Below are 27,016 nucleotides of genomic sequence, written 5' to 3' on the forward strand. Positions count from 1 at the left end.
CACATTTTAAGGAGATGTTTATTTTCCAAACATCATTATTTCAGTCTCTCTTGGAAAATGTTTTGATGAGTTCTTTCTTGTACAAAGTTATCCACAGGGAGTCCCTCACTGAACAGTTCCTCTTCCAATACTGAATAGGCTAAAAGTTCATTTAAAGGTTGGTATTGTTCACCAACCAAGACATCAAACAGGCATGCTGCTTGTATCTTGTTCCTGTTCCCTAGAAACACCATTGGGTTTACTGTCGAACACAGAAGTGCTTTCTTTTCTTATCATGGTAGCAAAAAGCATGTCCATCATCCCCAAAGCTTCTAATAGTTGTCCTTGATAACTAATCTCCTTTTCTACAAGCTCTTGAAGAACCAAAAACTGTTTGTCAATTACTGATGACTGTCCAATCACGGGTAGGTAAATGTCTAGGGGGGAAAAACACAGCCATTAGAACTTTATTCCTATTATAAGGGAAGATATATTTTTATAGATAGTAGAATTTGCCCTGTAGCATATAACAAAATACCACTTCTTTTCCTACTTTTTCATAATTACTTTGTCCTTTCTTTTGTGTGTAAATTTAGAGGCAGAGAAACAATTTGCACAATGATCTAACGTTAGTCATGTCCCTCGTAAGGGATGAAATGAAATAATATATGAAAGCATTTTTAATAAAGTGCTACATAACTGTCAATTATTGTTGATAAATTTGATTTTTTAATCAATCATATATGAACTGAATTTGAAATTCAATTTTAGCATTTCCACAACCATATGTACTGAAATGCTTAAATTTCAAGACTATAAACTCTAAAAACAAAACAAAACAAAAAATCCTTACAACTTACCAATAACCATTTCAGCAACAATGATCAGAACAGGGGCAAATCTTGGCTCAGCCAGATGCCTACAAAGTGAAAAAGTTGGTTTATTAGGAATTCTTCATTTTTCTGTTACACCAAATCTATAAAAATCAAAGTTTGAAGCACACTGGATTTTAAGTTAGAAGGCCTAGTTGGGACCCTTCTTAGCTATGATTGTGTGCCATTAAAAGTTTAATCTCTTCAGTACCGTTTCCCCATTCGTTTAATGGAGGGTGGGAAAGGGAATTAGTACCTCTTCTGTCAATCTCACAGGACTAGTGGGAGGAAAGCATTGTGTGAAGCTTAATACAGTATAGATGTGTGAATTATTAAAAGGAAAAGGGACCTAGACCTTAATTTCACTGGTATATGGAACTTCCAGGTGAGGAAACACTTTTTCCCAATGTAAGTTGGCACGTTCTTTGCATTTTACTGTGTTACAGAGGTGTCCAGAACAGGGTGCCCAGGGTTCATCATCCAGACAGTGCAGAACAGAAGTGGGACTTGAATTCAGATCTTCCTGGCTTCAAGGCCAGCTCTTTATATACTACACCATAGCTCCTCACTCTTTTAATAATTTCTATAAATTGGAAATAAGATTTTCAGCTTCAAAAGACTATAGTTTTAGGGACTACAAAGCATACCTTATTAAGAAACTAAGAATAATGCTAAGTTGTTTCTCATCCCTCCCTGCAAGGGCATTCGAAAGTGTTCCTCTTCTATTTAACTCCTGAATGACAGCAACTGTAACTTCAGGCTGTTTGACTCTGAATCTGGGCTAAAGTAAAATGGAAAAAAGTCAATGTAAGTAGACAATACAGTACACTCCAAGATCAAAGTCATTAAAGATTATGAAACCTTTTAAAAAGGCTTTTCTCCTATGTTTTTGAATTCTGGTAATGATACCCCAAAATAAAACAATTACAGAAGGAAAAAAATGTTGCTTACCTGAAATACTCTATCAAGAGCTTTGGAAACCTGAAAGCTTTTCAAATCTCTGTCATAAGTCTTTAAGTATGTTTTTAATGGTCTGCTGATCAAAACATCATCCTAAAAAGACAAATTTTAAACAGGAAAAAAAAAATCAAAATCTTTCTTTTCATTCTGTAAGTGATTTTTTTTCATTATCATTTTCCACAGAAGCAGGAAGAGGGAAGGGAACTTGTAAATATTCATATAAGTACCATTATGTTTACATGATAATGTATATGAAAGAAGAAAAATTATTAAATCAATATTCAAAAAATAAATTCCAAGAAGTTATAACTGTTGTAAAGTATATATGTGTGTATATGTATACATACCTATGTATACATAATAAATAAACTTATAAAGAAATGATTACTTTAAATATCAATCCTCTTTACTTTTGGAACACCTTGTAAAAGTATTACCCCCTTATCAAATCCCCATTATTATCTATATGTTAAAGAACTGATGCTTTCTAATAACTTTCTTTAGGAACTGGTTTGGCCATTCTTTAATAAAGTACTTTTTTTTTTGCAGGGGGGCTGAGGCAATTGGGGTTAAGTGACTTGCCCAGGGTCACACAGCTAGGAAATGTTAAGTGTCTAAGACTATATTTGAACTCGAGTCCTCCTAACTTCAGGGCTGGTGCTCTATTCACTGTGCCATCTAGATGCCCCAATGAAGTATATTTTATGTTGAAAATAAAGAAAATAAGGATTTACTCTATTTTTCTCCTTTGAAATACCTGTTTTTTCATGTAATTTTTCCCTCTAACAAAAGTTCTATACGCAGGCCTTCGTCTCCTTGGAAAAGGATCCTTCTTTGCTTCAGGTTTCCGATGTTTAACGTTTAGCACTCCATTAGTCATTCCTACAACTATAGTCTCATCTTCACGCTGAAATGAATTTTTAAATGATGGTAAGTACTAGTGAACCAAAATGCTATTATGTAACAATTAGATACTTCCCTTTTATCATAAATAGGCCTTATAGAGTTAATTACTGCTGCTTACAGTCTAGCTTCTAATAGTCTAGCAGTATATCAGAGTAAGCAAAAATGTAAACCCAGAGAGTAGAAAAGAATAAGAACTTCATTTTACTATCAGTATAACCTTTGTGATGAACACATATGGTAAATAGATCATATTCATTCACATAGCTTCACTAAAAAACTGTGTAAGATACATGAATAGAGTTAACAACATCTTGGAAGAATCATAAAAGATCTTTATTTCTCCTTCAAACTACTGACTCTCCTTAAATCCTCACACTTGGCCTTGACTACAGAAAAAGCTGATGAAGTGATTCTACTCTTCTACAGTCTTTCCAAAATCATAAGATCACAAATCAGGAGCTGGAAGGTACCTTAAAGGCTATTTTATCAAGCAATTAACAACCCCCTCACTTTACAGATGAGTATAATGAACACTAGGAACAGGACTGAGATCACAGAAATACTATAAGGTATTTCTAAATAAACCAGTAGTCCTAAATGCCATAAAGAGGAGAATAACTTGTTTATAAATTGAAAAGAAAATACCATCAACAGGAAGCAGATACTTTTATGTTGTATTTTCTGTACTGGAGGAATTCAATTTGTTCTTTAGAATTTTATACTCCACTTGGGGACTGAGGACACTGGATCCTGGCCATCCTTTTCAGTACTGGATTCAACTTTTCATCAGCCCTAACAAATTGGTCCTAGAAAGAGAACTGGGTTATTCCCAGGCTCTATACTATTACTCAGCAATTCCTCCTATTTTGGGGTTTTTACTATATTCAAATATCCAGCAACTGATAGTCATTAGCTAGTTCAGTATCTTGAGAAGTTCTCAAGAAGTGTCATCTCCTTCATACACTAACTTCCACTTTAATATTAGAAGACAGCAACATACATCCAAACTTCCTAGTTCCTCAATATACCCAACTTAAATAGCCTCTCACCCCACTCTTACTTTGTACACACGGGAACAATCACGCCCGTGATTTTGCTATCCCCCCACAACTATTCCATATCCACATTTATGACCACCCAAAACTCCTTTATCCAGTCATAACATCCCATCATTCCCATGTCTCCCTAGGCTCCCCTCCTGACTCTCCATTCCTTCTTGATTATACTACAGCTGCCTCTACCCCCTGGAAAGTCATTCTGCCCCTGGACTTCACATCAGATAGACATGCCAGCTCTGTGACCAACCTAGAACCTCCATTTTAAGGAAAGTACCTCAGGAGTCAGTCCATCTACATTCTTCTCCGGAGTTTCTTTGTGCCATATACCTTCTCTCTCCCTTCTTTCAGAGCATTTTCCAGTATTTTATATCCTATCTTTTCCCATGAGAATGCAAGATCCTTGAAGGCAGGAAACATTTCTCTTTCTGCTTATATTTGTATTCCCAGCTCTTAGCCCAACATAAGCTCTTAATAAAATGATTGTTGATAACTCTTCTAAAATCATTGTCCTTCAGTCTCTCCAGCTCTCAAAACTTTCTCAGGCCTTCACCTCTTGGCTGACTCCATCTCCTACATTTCCTGATTACAATCCTTTAGATGACCACTTCACCATTACACTTTCCTCTTCTCCTGAAACCCGTTCTCCTGTCCCACTGCTGCTTGTGCCTTGCCAAAGCCTCACCTTGTCCACCTCTTCAGCTCTTACTTATATACTACCAAACAGAGCTGGAAAAAACCATTTATTCACGCTGACTGAATCGATGACACATTTATCTTATCTCAACCAGATTCTCTTTTAGGATTAAAGCAATTCTTTTAATTACCTCTCTTTCTGACTTGGCACAGGAGCTGTTCAAAACTTCTTTTCTCAAGCCTTCCATACTATCTCTTTCTTCATGAAGACGTTTCCTGATTCCCAAAAATTACCTTACCTATTCTGCAATACAACTAACAGGTATACATGTTACCTCTCTTCACTAAACTATAAGCTGAGGAAAGGAGGCTGTTTCACTCTATGTCTTTGTATTCCCAGTACCACCACAGAAAGAACATGCATGCAGGAAGCACTTAATAAATGCTTATTGGACTGTATGTGCTTAAAATTTTTTGAATTTTTTCTTTCTAGTTCTTGTCTCTGATATCTTGGCACATATAACATTACGTTTTTGAGTCATTTTATTTGGGGTTTTCTTAGAAAAGATACTAGAGCAGTTTGCCACTTTCTTCTCCAGCTCTCTATACAGATAGTTAAACTAAGGCAAACAAGGTTAAATGATTTGCTCAGGGTCACACAGTTGGTGTCTGAGACTGTTTTCACTAGCTGCCTCACATCCATTATATTAAGTTATCACATAAATCAAAATAATATATTCTAGATATTCTCAAATATTGGAGGCAAGAGAAAGGAGGGAAATTCAGACTAAATTACAAACCCAAAAAGTTATTTTTCTGATCTGCCTAAAATGGTTAAAGGACAGGCTTAAGAAAGAAATGCCAAAAGGAACCCTGCACAGATACTTACTGCCAATGCCAAGCTTAAAATTGATGCTGCATAATCAAAACTGTGCACTACTTTGTAGGAAGTCGTGCTGTACACTTTCACCTTCCTAATAAAAAGAGAAACTTAGTTATAACTGTTCTTGGAAGTATAAAATGCATGATGTTTAAGAAAGCAAATATATGAGCATAAAAATCTATTTAGTAAAAATTAAAATATGAAGAGTGATTTAAACTGTAAAAAAATTTGTCATGGAGCTCCCCAATTTATTAAATGTTTAATTGCAGGTCATGAAAAATAGGCTTTTAATTAATTTTTAAATGTGTCTATTCCAAAGGATAGAATCCTTAATGACTTCTGTGGTAGCATGACTATCTGATTTTTAGCTTCCCTCCCCCCCCCCAAAAAAAAAAAATAAAAACTAACACTGGCATCATAGTTTAAGATCTACAGAATGCTTTCTTCACAACTGTCCAAGTTAAGAAGTGCCAATATTAATACAATCATTTTACAGATGGGGAAAAATAAGGTCTTGATCAGGGAAACAGCCAGAAAACAGAAAAATCAGAATCTGGGTAACTTGTTTCCATTCAAGCTCTCTCTACCAAGCCCACACTGATTCTCACAAATCACTTTTTTTTTTAAAGATGCAAAGAGTTTCAGCATGTTTCTAGATTGCAAGGATACTTCAAAGTACCTACCTAGCGGAACAAAACAGGAGGCAATTCTATTGCAGGTTGTGCCTCACTGAGAGTGCTAAATTGAAATTGCTAAGTAAGCTTTGTGTCAAAATGCAAGACAGCAAGCTGGAGCTGCAGTGTGACTGAAGAGATTCCTATTGCTCCTTCCAGGACTGGCGTCCTCTAGCACATACTAAAGCCCCTCCAACAAGTGTACAAGATAATATGCAAAGAATACTGAGTCTAGGATCTGAAAATTCACCCTTCTTAAATCACTTCAACATGTTGGCCATGTGCCCATATTAAAAAATAAAATTCAAAAGACATTGTTATGAAATGTGAATAATCCCTAATGAAGATCCAGGCACTAGCTAAATAAACACAGGAATTAGAAGATAAACATTGGCAAAAATCTACAACAGTTAATTATTATCAGTTTTATAAGACCTAAAACTAAAAGACTTTCAAGATTGCCTAGTTTAATTTTCTTGTTTCACAAGATAAAGAAACTGAAGATTTATTAAAATAAGGCTTTACTATTCATAAGGAGCTACATTTGTAGATTTTTTAGTAAATACATTTTAAGACATCCAATTAACATTCACAACAGCTTTTATTCATTTGTTTATTCTTTCATTCATTCATTTTCAACATACCCACTGTAGACAATATGTATGCTGGATGCTAGAGCAGATAGAAGAATAAAAAGAGATTCTATCTCTGTCTTGCTAAAATTATAATATAGATTTGAAATCAATTCATATATCAAAATGCTGGTTGGTTATACTGTTCTGAGTTTTCTTTTTTTTTTTTCCCCAGTTTTATATGATTTTAAGATAAGCAGCAGAGACATGTGGGAGAAAATTTTGTTTCACAACATCAAAAGAAATTTTTTTATGGACAACAAAATATATAACAGATATAACAAATGCTGAATATCTATACTTCAGCATCAACTAAAGACTCAGACAAATACAAAGAAATTTACAATTATTATTATAAATAGAAGTAATGCCTACAAAAAGGGAACACATAGATCATGGAGGCTATAAACTGCTGATTTACTCATGCTAGAAATATATCAATACAGCAAACCCCATCTCAGAACTATAACACAAGAAGGGATAATAGTAAAATAAGAGACATCAAAAGGTCTCACACACAAGGAATCTTCAAATAATAGTTATCAGAGTTTATCTAAGATGGAAACTATAATAGGAATAAAAAAAATTTTCTGGGACTAAAAATCAATGTGTTTTGTGACAGTATAGGATTCCTAGCAAGAACAATCCTCAAAAAAGGCTTAACAACGTACTTAAGATGTAAACTTTCAAGATGGCAACCTTTAATAAGCTATAAGAGTGATGACTCTTTAAAAAGCCAATTTTCAGTTTCCCAGATGAAAAGAGGAAAAGTTCATAGACATCCATTTATCGTTGGAAGTATGCATTGAGCAAGCTGAAATCTCTGAAAACATGAATATTTCAAGAACTAAAAAATGTGAAAGTCTGCCAACAATGTTCCATGGCTCACAGTCCAAAGACCACTATAATTTTCACTAAGGATACGAAAGCAAAGGAACAACAACAACAAAAAAAAAAAAAAAAAAAAAGTCTAAGAGATGAAGTGAATCTGAACAAAGAAAAAGGCAGTTCAATCAACAGATGACCTCAGTGACATGGATATGAGTCCTTCCAGCAGTGCCAACTACAACTCATCCCCCTGTGGCTTCTCACTCTCCTGAAATCATTCCCTAGGGGCTCCCCTGGCACGTGACTGCAGTAAGCCGAGTTCACGGCGTTAGGGTCCCAGTGGGGCACACGGTGATGCTGGCCCTCAGCTATCCCAGCCTCTTATTACCCAGACCACATTTCTCACATCACTCACACCAACTCTCCACTGGCAAGATGGCATCATCTACTCATACCCACCATATTCCACTGTCCTTTGGCTTAACTGCCATCATTTCCTCTCGGGTCCCTCCATTTACAACCACAGAGCAGCAACGGAAGAATACTGATACTAAAAAGAAGGCTTTTTGTTTCAGAGGGAAGCTTGAGAGCATTACTGGCAACATGCAAGACTATTATTTCTCTGTAGTATCCAAGACATATGTAGAGCTTTTACAGAACACCCATCCAAATGGATGGAGAACCAAGAGATAACTGGCCTACATCATCTACTTTTTTCCTGTATGGAAAATTTAGAAAAAAGGTTTTTGAATGAGAATGCTTATTCAGAAAGCTCTGAGATGTTCTGGGAATGATACAACCTGAACAGTATTATTCCCAAATAGGAGGAATACATTCCTCTTCTACAGGGAATCATTCTTCTTTAGAGATTCTATATTGGATGTCCTCCAAGACATGCGCAGGGCAAATACTTCTGTGAAACACACATGGCTCTGTTTTATGCCTTGCCTCAATATTTACAATTGGTTGGTTATACTGTTCTGAGTTTTCTTTTTTTTTTTTTTCCAGTTTTATATGATTTATTTAAGATAAGCACCAGAGACATGTGGGAGAAAATTTTGTTTCACAACATCAAAAGAAATTTTTTTATGGCCAACAAAATATACAATAGGATCTTACGTGTGCTATAGCTTTCCAACTTTGCAACTGCATAAGTATATTCTGCCATAGTATACCACCTGCAAAAGTTGTACACTCCTTTTACATATTTTGGTCAAAGGCACTGGGATTACAAGCATGGGAAACTAAGAACTCAAGTTAAATTTTAAATTTTTATTATATAAAATTAAAAATTTTAAAAGTTGCTTTTTGAGACAATAAAATCTGAATCTTTTCCTAAAAATAAAGTATCTTCTCCTTCAGAGATCTTGAAAATTAATTCCTCATTATCCTCAAAACAGCACCTCCAATAGGAACCTGTTCTCTATGGATAGTTGACTTTATTCATCTTTATTTTCTTTAGTATTATTTCTATGCCTTCATACAGCAGTCTAAAAATTGTGATGTTAATAGTTCAAATGTGGAAAACTTCACTGACTCTGATAGAGAGAACTGTGTTACAGAAATCCTGACAGACCTTTTCAATTTTTCATCAATTTGTTAGCCTTGTTCTTCTAGCCTCATTCACCAAGCTTTCCATAAAACTTGTTTTCCTTTACTTCTCCTTGCTCTTTTACGTGATGATATTGCTCATAATTTTCCACCATCCCACTCTTAAGATTTTACAGTCCAGTTTATATCCTAAGCCAATGTTACCCTTGGCTGCCATAATGCTCTGTTTTGGCAAAAACAAGTGTTTTCTGGCTAAGTTGTTTCTCCACTCTTTTGGCATCCTTGTAACTATTGAGAATGTCAAGATTAATGATTCAGTTTCTCCAAGAGTATGTCCTCCAGACAAGAATTTCACATTAGATTACCAATTAGTTATCATCTGTAAATGAATGAAAATTTGTGATTTGTATTACTTTCTGATCCTTTTACTGCCATTATCAATGCAGAAAAAAGGATCACATTGGACCAAAAGCCATGTTGTCATTTTCTTTACTTTACAGGTTGCAATGGCCAAAGAATTCATCACCCATGAGGAATTCAAAGATCCTCTCCAAACTTAAAAAGCAAGTCTTCAAATAGACATTATGCTGCTAAGATCATACTTTCTAACCTGAAAAGAACTTGTTAGACTTTGTTGCTCTGCTGATAACCTTTGAAAACCCAGGATTTTTTCCTATGAAACATCAGTCATCTCCTGGAGGCTAAAGATATAAAGAAAAGGACTAGAAAATTAGAAAACCTATTGAAATTGTTCCTTTTTACAGAGATGTACTTTTCTCAATAGGGAAGCATATTTGGACTCTTTTCACTTCAGTACCTAATATACCAGGAGAGGAAGCAAACACACTTCAAAAGACTTTGGCCAAACACATGAAAAAAGAAAAGACTGAAAAAGTACTTAAGAGCAATTTTTGAAAGATTCCCAAATTCTTTAAAAACTACCTCAAAAGGAGAGGATTCTAAGAAGTAGGTAGAATAGGTCAAAAAATTCCAAGCTCTCCAGATTTCCTCCACAAATTAAACAAAATTGTGCTTCCAGGCAAATGTAGAAGTACAAATAATTAAGAGCTGGAGCAGAACAGTGGTCCTCCTGAGACAAAGGGAGAAGATCCTAAGAATTCTGGTGAAGCATAAACACCTCCCACCTAGTTCTACTGAAACAGCAAGCCTACAGCCCTTGGGCTAGCTGCTTTGGAGGTAACTTCAACCCCAGACATAAGAATTTTCACCTCCCAGACAGTGGGGAATTAGGGGTCTGAGTCCAGGAAGACTGATGGAACCTTAGCTGTACTGCCCAGATGTGATCCTGGGTGAAAAGGAACCAGCACACGCCTGGAGAGTGCAGAAGCAGCAGGGTAGGCTGGCTGCTGGCTGAGGGCATTTATATAGGAGGGTGGAGTCCTTGGGTTCAGTTTCTAAGCCAGAGGGAGAACTGAAAAAAGCTGAAACCAAAGGCACCATTCCTCATATCCCAGGACTGGAATTAGTGATTACACCAATAATAAGATACAAAAATAAATAAATAAACAAACAAATAAATAAATAAAAATTAAAAAATAAAAGAGCAGGCAAAGGAGAAAGAACCTAATCATAAAACATTACTATGGTTCATCTCCAGAAGAAGACAATGAAGTAAAAAAAAAAAAAAAAATCTTTCCTACTCCAGAGTAACACTGAATGGTTATCTGCCCAAAAAGAATTCATAGAACTCAAAAAAGACTTTAAAAATCAAATGAGAGAGATTGAGGGAAAATTAGAATTAAAAAAAATAATAATTATCGAACTTCCTGAAAATTATGATGAAAAAAAAGATCCTAGACACTATTTTCCAGGAAATCATCAAAGAGAACTGCCCAGATGTTACAGAAACAGAGGGTAAAATAGAAATTGAAAGAATTCATCGGTCACTACTGAAAGAGATCCCAAAATCAAAACTCCAAGAAATATTGTGGCTAAATTCCAGAACTATCAGACGAAGGAAAAAATACTACAAGGAGGAAAAAAAAAAAAATTCAAATACCAAGGAGCCACAATAAGGATCACTCGGGATCTAGCAGCATCCACATTAAAGGATCAAAGGCCTGGAATCTGATATTCTGAAGGGCTAGGGAACTTGGTATGCAGCCAAGAATATTACCCAGCCAAAATGAGCATTTTTTTTCCAGGGAAGAAGATTGACATTCAATGAAATAGGTGAATTTCATCTATTTCTGACAAAAAAAAAAAAAACTGGAATTAAACAAAAAGTTTGATCTCCAAATATAGGATTTAAGAGAAACATAAAAAGAAATCTCGGGAACTTCATTTCTGTTATGAATATTCATAAAGAACACATGTATAATTTGATTTTACAGTTATAATATAAAAAAGAAACTAGAGGTGGAAAGGAAATTATACCAGAAAAAGGGTAAAGTGGGAATACTACATCTCATGAAGAAGCAAAAGAAACCTATTATACCTGAGGGAAAGAACAGAGGAGGATGAACATAGTGTGTATCTTGCTGCCATCAGAATTGGCTTAAAGAGAAAAATATTAGACATATTCCATTTACAGTGAAACTTCTCCCACCTCATTGAAAAGTGGGAGGGGAAAAGTGAAAAGGAAAGGAATAAGCTAAGCAGAAGGGAATACAGAAACTGTGAGGAAAAGGAGTAAGATAGGGGGAGGAACACATAGGTGGGTGGAGGGATACTAAAGAGGGCTATGAAAAGCAAGTGGTGCTCACAAGTTTAATACTGGGGAGGGGGGTAAGGGGAAGGAAAGGAGAAAAGCATAAGCAGGGGTTAACAAAATGGCAAGTAATACAGAATTGGCAATTTTTAACCATAAATGTGAATAGGGTAAACTCCCCCATAAAGAGGAAACAGTTAGCAGACTGGATTAAAAGTCAGAATCCTATAATATGTTGTTTACAAGAAACACACCTGAAGCAGGGAGATACATGCAGAGTAAAGGTAAAAGGTTGGAGCAAAATCTACTACGCTTCAGGTGAAGTCAAAAAAGCAGGAGTAACCATCCTGATCTCAATCAAGCAAAAGCAAAAATTGATCTAATTAAAAGAGATAAGGAAGGGCACTATATCTTGCTAAAGGGTAGCAATAAGGAAGCAATATCAATATTAAACATATCTGTACCAAGTGATTTAGCATCTAATTTCCTAAAGGAGAAGTTAAGAGAGCTGCAAGAAGAAATAGCAAAACTATAATAGTGAGAGATTTCAACCTTGCTCTCTCAGAATTAGATAAATCAAACCACAAAATAAATAAGAAAGAAGTCAAAGAGGTAAATAGAATACTAGAAAAGTTAGGTATGATAAATCCTTGGAGAAAACTAAATGGAGACAAAAAGGAATATACACTTTCTTCTTAGCAGTTCATAGAACCGATGCAAAAACTAACTATATATTAGGACATAAAAACCTCAAACTCAAATGCAGTAAGGCAGAAATAGTAAATGCTTCCTTTTCAGACCACGATGCAATGAAAATTACATTTAATAAAAAGTCAGGAGAAAACAGACCAAAAAATAATTGGAAACTAAATAATCTCTTCCTAAAGAAAGATTGGGTGAATTATAGATATAATTAATAATTTCACCCATGAAAATGACAATAATGAGATGTCTTATCAAAATGTATGGGATGCAGGGGAAATTTTATATATCTAGAGGCCTACTTGCATAAAACAGAGAAAGAGAAGGTCAATGAATTGGGCTTGCAACTAAAAAAGCTAGAAAAGAAACAAATTAAAAACCCCCAAACACTAAACTTGAAATTCTAAAAATAAAGGTAAAGATTAATAAAATTGAAAGTTAAAAAAAACACTATTGAATTAATAAATAAAACTAAGAGTTGGTTTTATGAAAAAACCAACAAAACAGATAAAACCCTTAGTGAATTTGATTTAAAAAAGGAAAGAGAAAAATCAAATTGTTAAGTCTTAAAAATGAAAAGGGAGAACTCACCCTAATGAAGAGGAAATCAGAACAATAATAAGGAGTTACTCTGCCCAACTTTATGCCAATAAATTCGATAACTTAAATGAAATGGAAGAATACCTTCAAAAATATAGTTTGCCCAGATTAACAGAAGAAGAAGTAAATAGACTAAACAATCCCATTTTAGAAAAAGAAATATAACAAGCTATTAATCAACTCCCTAAGAAAAAATCCCCAGGACCAGATGGATTTATATGTGAATTCTACCAAACATTTAAAGAACAATTAACTCCAATGCTATATAAACTATCTGAAAAAATGATACAGACATGGTATTTATACCTAAACCAGGTAGGTTGAAAACAGAAAGAAAATTATAGACCAATCTCCCTAATGAATATTGATGCAAAAATCTTAACTAAAATATTAGCAAAAAGATTACAGAAAATCATCCTCAGGATAATACACCATGACTAAGTAGGCTATATACCAGGAATGCAGGGCTGGTTCAATATTAGGAAAACTTTCAGCATAATTGACTGCATCAATAACCAAATTAACAAAAACCATATGATCATCTCAGTAGATGCAGAAAAAGCATTTGATAAAATCCAACATCCATTCCTAATGAAAACACTTGAGAGTATAGGAATAAATGGACTTTTCCTTAAAATAGGCAGGAGCATCTATTTAAAATCATCAGTAAGCATCATATACAATGGGGGAAAACTGGAACCATTCCCAGTAAGATCAGGAGTGAAACAAGGTTGCCCACTATCACCATTATTATCAGATATTGTATTAGAAATGCTAGCTTCAGCAATAAGAGTTGAGAAAAAGATTAAAGGAATTATCACTCTTTGCAGAAGATATAATGGTATACTTAGAGAACCCCAGAGATTCTATTTTTTAAAAATCAAAGAAAAACAAGATTATGAAAAGAAAATCTACCAACTAGAAAGAGATCCAGAATCTTAAGAACTATAAGGAAGGAGAAACCAAAAAAGTTATGAGACCAAAAAATAATATATATAAAGAATGAAAAAATAAAAGAGAACATGAAACATATCAAGAAGAAAAAACATTAGAATAATTAGACTACCTGAACGATCAAAAAATGAAATAAAATTGTCCTGAAATGTTGGAACAAGAGAGAAAGTAGACATAGGAAAAAAAAATCACTAATCACTACCTGAAAGAGATCCTGCAAGGAAAATCTACAAGAACATCATAGCCAAATTTCAAAATGAGATCAAGGAGAAAGTATTACAAACAACAAGAAAAAAATCAACTATGGTGAAGCCACAACTAAAATCACAAAAGTCCTAATAGTGGCTACATTAAAAATCTGCAAGTCTTAGAATACTATATATTGAAGAGCAAAAAAACTAGGATTCTGGCTGGGAAAAGTCATGCAGCAAAGTCAAGTATAATCCTGAAAATAAAGAAAGTGTACACTCAATAAATTGTCAGACTTTCAGGATCTGAACTTAATAGAAAATTTGACATACTATCCAAGGTAAACATCAAAAGACTAATTTCAAGAGATTCAGTTTTTATATGTGGAAATGTAAACCCTATATCTAAAATTCTTATTAGTAAAAGGTTAGTTTGAAAGAAAGGTTGAGGTAAAACTGAGTGTGATGTTTTTTAGGAAAAAGTAAAAAGAGTAATTATCTTATACAAATGAGATGTGAAAGCCAAATACAAACACAGAATTAGGTAGGGAAGAAGGACTGATAGGTTCTGGAATCCTACTCACATCAGGAATGAGTTAAAGAGAGAACAACACACATATACCTCAGAAGGATATAAAAGTCTTCTAAACATATAAAGAAATGAGGAGAGAATAGGAAGAGAGGGGTAGATTAATGAGAATGGTTTAAAAAGGGAGAGAAAGAATAAGGGGAAAGAATAGGAGAGAAGTCTGTGGGGAAATAAAAAAGGGGTATAGTGGGTTAAGAAACAGCAAGGTAAGGAAGCAAATAAAAATAAAGCAGAGGAATCAGCAGGTATAGGAAATAAATATAATAAAAATGATGAGGAATAAAATCCATTAGGAAAAAAAAAAGCAAGGAGGATAATCATTGATCTCAAAATTAAAGCTAAAATACATTTAATCAAAAGAGAAAAATGGGAAAACTATACTATATATCAATTCTATTCATCAATATTGTTTTAGATTATTTAAAATAATTAGATAGTATAATGTTGGAATATTGCCATGGTGTAAAAACGATGACTTGGTAGATTCAGAAAACTATGGAAATCCATGGACTTAGGAAAGATGCCATCCATCTTTAGAGAAAAAGAGGGCAAAACTAGTACATCTTTGCATAGATGTATATGTGTATGATTAAAAATATGTGTGTATGTGTTCACACACACACAGGCACCTCTCCTCTTGTAATTTCTTGGAGGAAAAGGAAAAAAAAAGAATAATATAAAAAGAGCGCAGTAGAAAACAAAAGAAAACCTATAAGAAAGCAAAGCTGGACAGCTCTGAACACAACGTGTAGTTTTTATTATATAGGCTTTCCTGAAATGGAAATTTGTTTCATATTTTGAATACTTTCATATTCTACTATATGCAAGGCAATTTTTTCTTTTTCTGTTTTTTCTTTTCCCATTTTGTATTTGTTTTAAATAAATATTTTAAAAATCAACCCCCAAAAATCATGAATTGTACTTTTTTTTAATCAAAAAAGAACACCAAGGAAACAACCACGTCATTGGCCAATACATCTAGTTTCTTATCCCCCTAAAATCTCTATGAGAATAGTCCGTACATTTATCTGAGCAATCAGTGATTTAAAAAAAAAAAAAAGGCAGGAGAGAACTTTCTCAGTGAACCTATCGAGTAGATCATGTCTTCAAAGTCAGAAAAAAGAGTGCTTTTTACAAAAATTAAATTCCCACTAAAGATATTCTGTTGATTTTTTAAATTTAAATTTAAAATAATTTCCTGAACTTTTTAGTTTCTCTTTATAATATATGATCTATCTTAAATGCAGACTAGAACATATGAATAAGATTTTAATGCCAAAATCTAACAAGAACCAAAGTTAGATTATCAGTGCAATTCATCTATGATTTTACTTTACATCAATCTTAGCAAAGAATGCATTAAATGGATTTTTTAAAAAATTTAACCATGATATTAAAATAATCACTTTTTGTAAATAATAACAAAAGCCAAGGAGAACAAAAACATTTAAAGAATTCAGCAAAGTTGCAGGACATAAAAGAAAAACATAAAATTAATTGTATTCCTATGCAGAGTTTATCCAAAGTTTTCTTGAAGTTTTAAGCTTTTAAGTTTTAAGTTTTTTAAAAATCCCTAAGATTTTTGGAACACTTTATATACAAATAACAAATCGTTCACATACTAACTACTTGTAATTTGGTTTTAATCATTTAACTCTTTAAGTCTCAATCTCCCTATTTGTGCAGTAGAAATGAAACCACTTACCCAAGTAAACCTAATATTGTGAGGAAAGTACTTTGATAAGTACAAAGCACTAGACACCATTCATTATTGAAACAGCACAACAGTTAAATTTTGGGGAATGGGAATCAGTGAAAAATAATTATTAACTGTAATTTACTTTATAGCCAACTTGAAGGGAGAACCACATCTATTTTATTAAGCAATTAAGTCATGTACACTCATCTCTGGATAGTATTTTTCTTAATTCAAGACAAATCCAAGTGTCTGAACAAATTAAGATAACTGACCTGTCTAGTGATCCAGAGAGTAGTCTTTGTCCAGAGCTGCTTAGACATAAGCACGTGACAGTTTTATGATGATTTCTCAGAGAAACTAGTAATTGTCCTCCTTTTAGAATGTCCCAGACCTTAACATAGCGACCACCTAGGAATCAAATATATGTTAATATGAAATACAAAAGTGTTTTAGAAACACAAATCACTCATACTGTTATTATCCAAGGAAGTACTGTTCTTGACCTTCAATTTCAAAGCCCATTTGTTACTCAAATTATTTGAAACTTGTTATGAAAACCATAAACTTAAGAAAAATACATTACATAAGACCTATTTGTGTTGATAAAAACTGTATACTTTTATGACAATTGTGAAATATTAACTTAAGCAAAACATACCTTATCAGAATTATGACCACAGGAGACCCAGACTACACATGGATCTCTTTTCTCAGTAAGCAAGCAACCTGAAGCCTTTTCTAGAATCTTAATTTCAAGCACTTGTTGCACAGAAGCACAACAAAAAGAAGAGAGGGAAAAAATTCAGGGATATCTATTTTTTAGGAGGACATGGGAAGAACCCTGAATATTTGATATAACCAAAAAATACTGGAAATCTGAACATTACGAAAGTGTCATAACTACTATTTTGGGCTTCCATTTTTCTCACTTGTAAAAATGAGAGGGTATTCTATATCAGGCAATCTCTAAAGTGCTTCCAGTTTTTTCTAAATACCATAATCCTAAACATTCATCCTCAGTTTTCTCATCTGTAAAACAGGAACAATTTACTTGCACTTCCTATTTAATTAGATCATTGTGAAGCCACATTAAATCTAAAAGCTCCATATACATGTGAATTATTGAGCATTAGGTTGGCTTAGCATTAAGCTTTAGGTTGTAAATTTTGAAAAGTTCGGCTAGATTAACTAAAGACAACGAGTAAACAAAACTCTTCTCAGACTCCATACAGAACATCCAAGTCTCAGAAGCTTGGATTTCTTCAGTTTTCCTGGCTCTGCTAAACCATCAAGTTCCTTCTTGGTGATCAAGCTGGAGATCGCCAATCTTTTTGTTCTGACCAAAAATCTGCTGCAATCCCTCTGAACTGGAGAGATACCAAAGCACTGAGATAGTATGGCTGCTGAGGCACTATTTCTTCTTTAAAATAACTGCCGTAAGAAATTTTAGGTGTAAAAAAATCAGATATTTAATTCAAAATATAAGGTCAAGAATAACCCTTTTTTAGGTAATAACAATTAGGCTAATTTCTATTTAACATCTATTCAATTACCCCTATTCTTTCAACAACTTGAGATATTCAGATAACCAATGAAGTTATGCAAATTATTCAAAAGAAACAAGGAAATGCTATCTGTTATATGATCATCTACAATTCAAAAAGGAAATACAAAATAGACAATGAGAGTCAATATAGTATCTCTTTAAAAAAAAATTGAATATGGATACCTGCAGATACTAGAAGACCTCCAGATGGGAAGAGCAGTACACTCTCCACAGGCTGTCCATGCTCCACAGTCAGCACACTTTTCTTCACTCGGGCATCAAACATTTTCACAGTATGGTCATATGAACCTAAAACATCAGTTTAAGCTTTTATGGATTTGGTTGCCTTTTTTTTTTCTTTTTAAGTTTATTTATTTGATTTTAGTGCACACTGCTTTATGAATCATGTTGGGAGAGAAAAATCAGAGCAAAAGAGAAAAAGCATGGGAGAGATTTTAAAATAAATAGTAGCAAATTCAGCATGTGTTGTTTTACATTTAATCTCCTTAGTTCTTTTTCTAGATGCAGATGGCATTTTCTGTCCAAAGACTATTGGGATTGCCTTGGATCACGGAACTATTGGGAAAAACCAAGTCTTTCATAGTTGATGATCACATATTTTTGCTGTTATTGTGTAAATATATTCCTGGTTCTGCTTGTTTCATTCAGCATCAGTTCATATAAATCTTTCCAGATCTTTCTAAAATCAGCTTGTTCATCATTTTTTACAGAACAATATTACATTACCTTCACATACTACAACTTGTTTAGCTGCCCCCCAACTGATGAGCATCTACTCCTTTTCCAATTCTTTGCCACCACAAAAAGAGCTGCTACAAACATTTTTGTACATGTGGATTGTTTTCCCTCCTTTATGATTTTCATGGGATACAGACACAGTAGTGGTATTGCCAGCTCATAGAGTATGCTGAGTTTTATAACCCTTTGGGCATAATTTCAGATTGCTCTCCAGAATGGTTAGATCATTTCACAATTCTACCCACAATGCACGAGTATCCCAGTTTTCCCACATCCCCTCCAACATTTACCATTATTTTCTTCTGTCATCTTAGCCAGTCTGAGAGATGTGAGATGGTATCTCAGAGTAGTTTTAATTTTTATTTCTCTAATCAATAATGATTTATACCATTTTCTCATATGACTATAGATGGCTTTAATTTAATTACCTGAAGATTGTTCCTATCCTTTGATCATTTATCAATTGGGGAATGACTTGTATTCTTATAAATTTGACACAGTTCTTTATATATTTTAGAAGTAAGGACTTTATCAGAAATACTGACTGTAAAATTTTTTTCCCAGCTTTGTACTTTCCTTTTACTCTTGTTTCTGTTGATTTTGTTTATGCAAAAACTTTTTAGTTTAATGTAATCAAAGTTGTCCATTTTACTTTCATAATATTCTCTAGTTCCTTCTTTTGGTCATAAATTCCTCCCTTCTCCAAAGATCTGATAGATAAATTATTCTTTGTTCTCCTAATTTGTTTATAGTATAATCCTTTGTATCCAAATCATTTATCCATTTTGATCTTATTTTGAGACGGTGTGTGAAATGTAGGTCTATCACTGATACATTGTTGGTGAAATTGTGAATATATCCAGCCATTCTGGAGAGCGATTTGGAACTATGCTCAAAAAGTTATCAAACTGTGCATACCCTTTGATCCAGCCGTGTTACTACTGGACTTATATCCCAAAGAGATCTTAAAGAAGGAAAAGGGACCTGATATGCAAAAAATGTTTGTGACAGCCTTCTCTGTAGTGGCCAAAAATTGGAAACTTAGTGGATGCCCCAAAACTGGAGAATGGTTGAATTATAGTATATGAATGTTATGGAATATTATTGTTCTGTAAGAAATGACCAGCAGGATAATTTCAGAAAGGTCTAGAGAGACTTACATGAACTGATGATGAGTGAAATAAACAGGACCAGGAGATCATTATATACTTCAACAACAATACTATATGATGATCAATTCTGATGCACATGGCTCTTTTCAACAATAAGATGAACACATTAGTTGCATTTGTTCAATAATGAATAGAACCAGCTAAAGAACTCTGGGAAACCACTACATAGCATTTCCAAACCCTCTGTTTTTGTCTCCTTGCATTTTTTATTTCCTTCACAGGTTAACTGTACATTATTTCAAAGTTCGATTCTTCTTGTGCAGCAAAATAACTGTATGGATATGTATACATATATTGTATTTAACATACACTTTAACATATTTAACATGTATTGGTCTATCTGCCATTTGGGGAAGAGGGGAGGGAAGGAGGGGAAAAATTGGAACAAAAGGTTTTGCAATTGTCGATGCTGAAAAATTACCCATGCATATATCTTGTAAATAAAAAGCTATAATAATAAAAAATAAATAAATAAAATATAGGTCTATGCAGAGTTTCTGACATATTGTTTTCCCAGCAATTTTTATCAAATTTGAGTTCTTATTCTAGAAGATAGAGTTTGGGGTTTTCTCAAATACTAGATTGCTATATGCCTTGATTACTGTGTTGTGTGTATTTAATCATGTGTATCCACTGATCCACCACTCTTAGTACCAAATGGTTTTGATGACTACTGCTTTATAATATAGTTTTGGGTTTGGTACTGCTAAGCCATCATCCTTTGTATTTTTTTTTTCGTTAATTCCCTTGATATCCTTGACCTTTTAGTACTTCCAGATGAATCTTGTTATTATTTTTTCTAATTCCATAAAAATGTTTTGGCAGTTTAATGGCATGGCACTGAATGAGGAGGCCAATTTAGGCTGAATTATATTAGCTCAGCCTAGCCATGAACAATTGATATTTTTTCCAATTGTTTAGATCTGACTTTATGTGTGAGAAATGTTTTGTAATTGTAAGGAGGTTTGCTGCCCACGTGTCCCTGAGCCCAGTTCCTCACCCACTGAGTCTTCCCCTCCTCATCTATCCAGTAAGAGCTACAGGAGATAATTCTGCCTGTTATCTCCAACTTTCAAATTCTCAGGCTCAACATATATGCATGTTACAAATTTTCTATTGCTCCTGCCTTCAAAGTCCATGTCAATTTGCTAAAGAACTACAGATGATTAGAGGCAGCCACAAAAATGTAACTCTTTTGACACTTAACTAATATGGAAACCACACAGCCTGATAAATTTAAATGAACCTACCCAAGTTACAGCATTAGAGCACACATCCCTCCTTTCTATTAAAGATTAATAAACTACAAAAATCAAAAATAACATGAAGAATCCTTGGCTATCCCTCCACATCATGTTTAACAGCAACATATTATGGGAAGAGAGTTATTTATTAGGAGCTAATATCTCATAACAAAATATATAAATTAAAAAATGAATAAAATTAGACTTGTTATGACACTGATTTACTTTAGCAAGAGACAGAAAAGGCAAATTTGAGAATTTTTAAGGCAGTATGTACACACACAAACTCACACACAAACACTCTCTCTCTCTCTCTCTCTCTCTCTCTCCATCTTATCTTTATAGGCTTACTATAGACCTTCAGCCACATGGCACCTCAGTGGCCCTTTATCTATAAATCTCCTCGATTTACAGATTAAGAAATTAAAGTCCAAAGAAGTCCTTTGTACCACACTGGTTCCAAAACAATTAATATGATGGCAGGTAGGAGAGTAGAACAAAGAATAACATACAAAAAGGAGAGGAAACAAAGCTAATTCTACATGAAATTGGAAAAATTGTCCCCTCCCCCAAATAGCAAAAAGTACACCATTGCCAAATCATTTACCTCAGAAAAATATTAAGTATACCTGTTACAAGGAGATCTGCATTGAGTTTGCTAGCACAACCACATCTCACATAATCTGTATGCTCACTGAAGGACAGAATTTCTGTGGCATTTGGGATGTCCCATAACTTAGTTGTATAATCATCTGCTCCAGAGAGAAGGCGGTATTTGTCAGCTGTAAAATCTACCATATGAACAGCTCTGAAAGACAATTAATGGTAAAGCATACAATTAAAACAGGAATTTTTATTTCTGGAACATTCTAACAAGGTCAATTTGCACTATCTACTAAAAATAACAAAAAGAGAGGAGATGACTGAAAGTGAGAAACCTGTAGGATCAAAAGAGAAATGAGCAAAAGCGAAGGCTGTTAAAATGCCTGTTTGCCCCAATTCAGTTTAGAGATTTTAAATTTCCACATTTGATTAGGTAGTCACAAGACAAGAGATTAATGAATCAATATCTGTAAACTGATAGTTTAACTCAATTCAACAAACTTAGAGAAACTGCTAGGAGCTTGTATACAAGGAAACAATACAGATTTATATTGCAAGAAATTTGCAAACTAAGAGGGAGGAAAGATATTTAATCATAAATAACATCATAAAAGAGAGCATAAAAAGCCAAGAAAGCACTGTAAAAAGTAAATACATCAAAAGTTAGAGCACTGTAGAAAATTTTGAAATTTTCAGTGGGTAGAAGTATGGATTTTTGGGACATTAATTATATACTTACATTTCCATAGGTAAAGGAAACATAGAATAATTAAAGTCTAGTATGCTGGGCTTGATGTCTAGCAAGACCTAAATCCAAGTTCTATAGCTGACATATTCTATGTGCCTCATATAACTCAAGACCAAATATATTTTAGAGAAAAGATGGATTGCCATCTACCTCCAGTGTGGAGGGAGCTTACAAAACAGAAAGAAATAACAGGTACTTCTGCATCTTTGAAAATTTCAACAGATCTAATAAAAAAAAAAAAAAAGGTATTTCGTGTCTTATTTAATATCTTCAATTAGGCTCTACTAAATTAATCTTAAATATGTTTCATTAGCAGTCAATCACCTATCTCAATTATTGTGTTAGCATCTTAACTGGTCGCAGCATTTTCCATATTGTAATTTATCCTTTGTGCCATTGCTAGAATAACTTTTTTTATATACAAGTATGGTCCAAAACACTTCACTTGCTCTCCCATTCTATCTAATGATAAAATTTACTCTTTTTTATTTAGCATTCAAAGCTCTTCCTAATTGGGTACTCATCCTCTCTTACTTTTCCTCTCTGCTTCAAGCTGAGCTATTTTTTGAACCTTTCTGATTCTATGAGATAAAATTCTGTGTTCCCAATGTCCACACTCTGTCTATAGATTCCTAGCTATTCCTGCAGTAAGCATGAACACGATCCTCTCCTGCAATTCTAGATCTTCATGGTAACTAATGACTTTTCCCTTTAGTCATAGAATTTTGCTTAAATCATCTGTGTTTTCATCTGATTTCTCTAACAGACTGACAACTCCATAAGAGAAGGGAACAGGTCCTTTCTGAACTCAGCATTAAACAATGGTTAGCATACTATCAACACAGTATATTCTTGTTGAATAAAAAGTAAAATATAAAAAAATACAAACAACAAAAGAGGAAAAACAATTGTCGGATCAGGGTGTTTCTAATAGAGATCCAATTAACTACTCCTCACTGGTTGCATTATCTATCTACTACTAAATAAACTATTGACTGAAAACCTCCTCAAAAGTCCAACCTACTCACAGGCTACCCTCAAAACATGGCAGTGGGGCTTTTACACAATACCTAAACCTGCAAGACAGTGCCCATCAATTTCTTTGAAGACAGATCAGAGAATTTTACTGAAAAAATCTACCAATGGAAGTTAGATGCAATTCTTACTTTGAATGACCATCAAATTGTCTAAGTGGTGCCCTTCCAGTCACATCAAAAAGTTGGACAACACCATCTTCACTGCCAGCAACAAGAAGCCTACCATCTTGTCGATAGGTGGCACAATATGCTGTGTCCTTAAAGCGGGAAAAGGTTTTTATTGGTTCTTGGGAATATCGGCCATAAATATGAACCTATCACAAATAATAAAGATACAGCAAGAATTTCATTAATTTTTTTCACCTCAAAGCACATGAATTAAAAGTTAAAGATAAATTATGTAACACCAGACTCAATAATGTCAAGTCTTACCCTTGAAGAAGCTGTAACAGCATAATTATAGGGAAGCTCTGGAGAAAAGTCTATTTTTGTTACTGCACCAAACTCCTTTATCTGAACAGGAGTCTAAATGAAAAACAATGTCATATTAGTTTACTTTTAGCATTAAGAATTAACTTCTATATATATTTCTTACAAACAATTTCTAAGAACTAAGGCTGATCAAAAACTAATTTTTTTTAAATCACAAATGTTTTTATGTTATAATGAAGAAAGGTAAAGAGACTATCATTTAATCACAAAGATAGGATTCTAGAAATTTCATTAAACAAGTAATAGAAAATATGCATAAATAAGAGCAGGCAATCAAATTATTAGCCTAATCTTCAAATCATTTGCTAAATTTAAGTTTTAGTTGTTTTCAAATTTTTAGATTATTTAGACCATTCTAATTTTGTACTGTTCAAATCAAAATTAAATCGTATAGTGAAAAAATTAATATAAATGAAAAATTACTTTCAATTAATTAACTCAGGTACTTACTTTATAGTTTTTCCAATACAATGTATCTTGAGTTATTTTCTCACCAAGTTTGGGAAATGTCTGAATAACAACAGGCTTATAACCTGCCATTATTCCCTACAGTTGAACTATTATCCTATAAAAAGGTTAATAATCCTTTAATATTTTTAATGTCTCCTCCTTGATTCTGAAAAACAGAAAATATAATTTTTATATATAGACACAAACACTCTCTTCCTCTCTCCCTTCCTCCCCCCCCCCAAAAAAAAATGTGTATCTTTCTGCTTTCAAAAAAAACCTTAGGGCAACTTACATAACGAAACAGTATAAAGTGAATCATTTGAGTGCTAAACTTAAGAAAGCAACCAAAGGTGGAATCATTATTTTATAATGCCTGAGTTCAGAAGGTTACAAATCCTCAAAATAAATTTGAGTTGTTTTCTGGCAGCTAAGGCAAAAAGAACAATGAGGCAGATTATTTTTTTTCTGTAAACAGGAAATATCTATATATTCATTTGTAAAGAAAGCATAAAATTTCAAATGAGATCTTATAAAATTTATAGAAATGCTGTTAATCTGAGCATTCTCCCATTGACTCTAAGAAGGAAAAGGGTATAAACGCTAAATCACATCTCAGTAAAGATTTTTTTCAAAAGACTGATATAAAGTGGTCCAGAAAATTTGTTTACTAATGATCTAACAATACAGATCAAGAACTGGGGTACCTAAATGGAAATACATTTTTAAAAGACTATTCAGCTATCTGTCCTGCTTTGGAGAGGCTCTGGTAGCATTTAATTTATGACCTAATCTTATAAAAACTGCTTGTATATGCAGTGCAATAAATTCTATAAAATTGATTCAACTGTCAGCAATTAAGATAACAGATAATCTACACAACAAAAGCAACATTCCATCTTCAAAGTTTTTGTTTCTATTTTACCCAATAATAACTCATTTCTCTGATGCCTGAAGCTTTACAAAGCACATTTTCTCAGTTGATCCTCACAACAACCTGTAGGTCTTTATATTTATCCCCAGCTTATAGATGAGGTAACTGGAACCAAAACTGATTTGCCCAAGATAAAAAAATAGTATTGAAGTAGAATATTTAAGTCACACAGTTTCCTCATTAAAATTAATATTAGGAAGACTCCTAAAATTTTGATTTTAAAAATAAGCCTCTAAAGAACTGAGAAATAAAAAGTAGAAGTAGAAAACTGGTTAGAGATGGGGTCTCTGATACATACTGACCATGGGATATTTAAGAAATTACACAACCTCTTAATTTAGTCTACAAACAATTCTCTAAAATGTAGACCAGTGATAGATTTGCATTAGTGAAGGAAGTTTCCTCAATGAGAACTTCTTATACTAAAGAATTACAGGTGTGACTTTAAAAACAAATCCAAAAAAGGCATCAAAAAGGTCATTCCAATTCAATCGAGGGATATTGTGGAAAATACTTTCTCTCTTCCAAGTTTACAAGAACAAGAATCATTAAATTAATTCCTGTATACTGCACCAACCACTGATTCCTTTCCTTTTTTATAAAGAGGCATTGTTTGAGCAAAAGTATGTTATGTAAAATCAAATGACAAAGATATAAACTCAAAAAGCACCAAAGCAGCCAATTTACCTTGTGAACAAACATCATTTACTTAATGAATCCCATTTTTCCCAATAAATGTAATGAGATTAAAATGAATCAATGAAATACTCGAATTACACAATTAATTTTAGAAAACGTGTTCACACATTAAAAAATTGAAGTTTACAATATTCATATGAGTTTAGAAAACCTAATGTTAATTTTGAAAAAAAGTAAATGAGCACTTAAAAAGACAAAATGCTTAGATCCTTTCTCCTCACATCTCTTCCAATGGGAACTGCAAGAAATTTGGTTCAGCACTGGAGAGGCTTAAAGTCCAAGAGGAAGTTTTCCATTATACAAAAAAGGCATCACATAACAGTGCAGCAGCCGGAAGTGGATGGAGCTTCATAAGTGTTTAAAAGTCCAGGTAAGAGGTTCTTCCCGGGATACGTGAACTCGGGGAAGAAATGATGGGGGAGGGAAGCTTGAGAGTATTTACACATATATACATACACAGGTTGAGGAAGTATGGTAAGAATTGTTTTCCTTTGTAATCCTATTCATTATGCATTAAAAACATGATTCTGAGGATACAAAAGTTGAAGTGCCCGAGCTCTAATTGATTACTTAAGCAAGCCTCCCAGATCGTCCACAGGCAGTGAATGCCAAGAACTAAAATTCAACCCATATCACGAACCGTGTCGCAGGAGCCCCGGCCCCAGATTGTGTCCCCTTGATCCACCCAGGGCCCTGTCATCCCACGAGGCATCCTGCCAGTGCGGATGATCCCGCAGAGAGAGAGGCCACCGGCCGCAGAGCGGGGAGCGAGGGGCAAGCACCCGATTTCCACTGGCCGCCTCTTCCCTTACCTCCTCCGGAGGTGGCGGCACTTCTGACCGCAGGGGGAGCTTCTCTGGGTCTTTCGGCGACCGCTCCCGCTGCTTCGGCTCCTGAGAACACCAGGCATCCGAACTAGATTTCAATCCATAAGATTCACGTGCAGCCGGGGCCCA

At 34.0% G+C, this 27,016-nt stretch overlaps 1 protein-coding gene across 1 annotated transcript; it reads right to left on the reverse strand.

The window, feature by feature from the left end:
• Nucleotides 1–27,004, reverse strand: UTP15 (UTP15 small subunit processome component). The gene is made up of 13 exons (XM_051992280.1): nucleotides 26,873–27,004; nucleotides 24,431–24,596; nucleotides 23,921–24,013; nucleotides 23,618–23,802; nucleotides 21,730–21,908; nucleotides 18,109–18,234; nucleotides 16,652–16,787; nucleotides 5,298–5,382; nucleotides 2,569–2,718; nucleotides 1,803–1,904; nucleotides 1,499–1,632; nucleotides 840–898; nucleotides 1–416 (listed from the first exon to the last, which is right to left on the reverse strand). The coding sequence occupies exons 2-13, from the start codon at nucleotides 24,518–24,520 to the stop codon at nucleotides 184–186; spliced, it is 1,572 nt and encodes a 523-aa protein (XP_051848240.1). The 5' UTR covers nucleotides 24,521–24,596; nucleotides 26,873–27,004; the 3' UTR covers nucleotides 1–183.
• Nucleotides 27,005–27,016: the final 12 nt, after the last annotated feature.

The sequence above is a fragment of the Antechinus flavipes genome, chromosome 1, assembly GCF_016432865.1.
Source record: "Antechinus flavipes isolate AdamAnt ecotype Samford, QLD, Australia chromosome 1, AdamAnt_v2, whole genome shotgun sequence".
Lineage (NCBI taxonomy): Eukaryota > Metazoa > Chordata > Mammalia > Dasyuromorphia > Dasyuridae > Antechinus > Antechinus flavipes.

Bases quoted from the DNA above. Each gene is read 5' to 3' on its own strand.
- UTP15 (XM_051992280.1), bottom strand. From the start codon at position 24,520: ATGGCAGGTTATAAGCCTGTTGTTATTCAGACATTTCCCAAACTTGGT. The intron at 5,383-16,651 runs GTCAGTTATCTT...TCTTTTTATTAG, and splicing joins CTCTCTGGATCACTAGACAG to GAAGGTGAAAGTGTACAGCA. The intron at 899-1,498 runs GTATGCTTTGTA...TTCACTTTGTAG, and splicing joins ATTCTTAGTTTCTTAATAAG to GCATCTGGCTGAGCCAAGAT.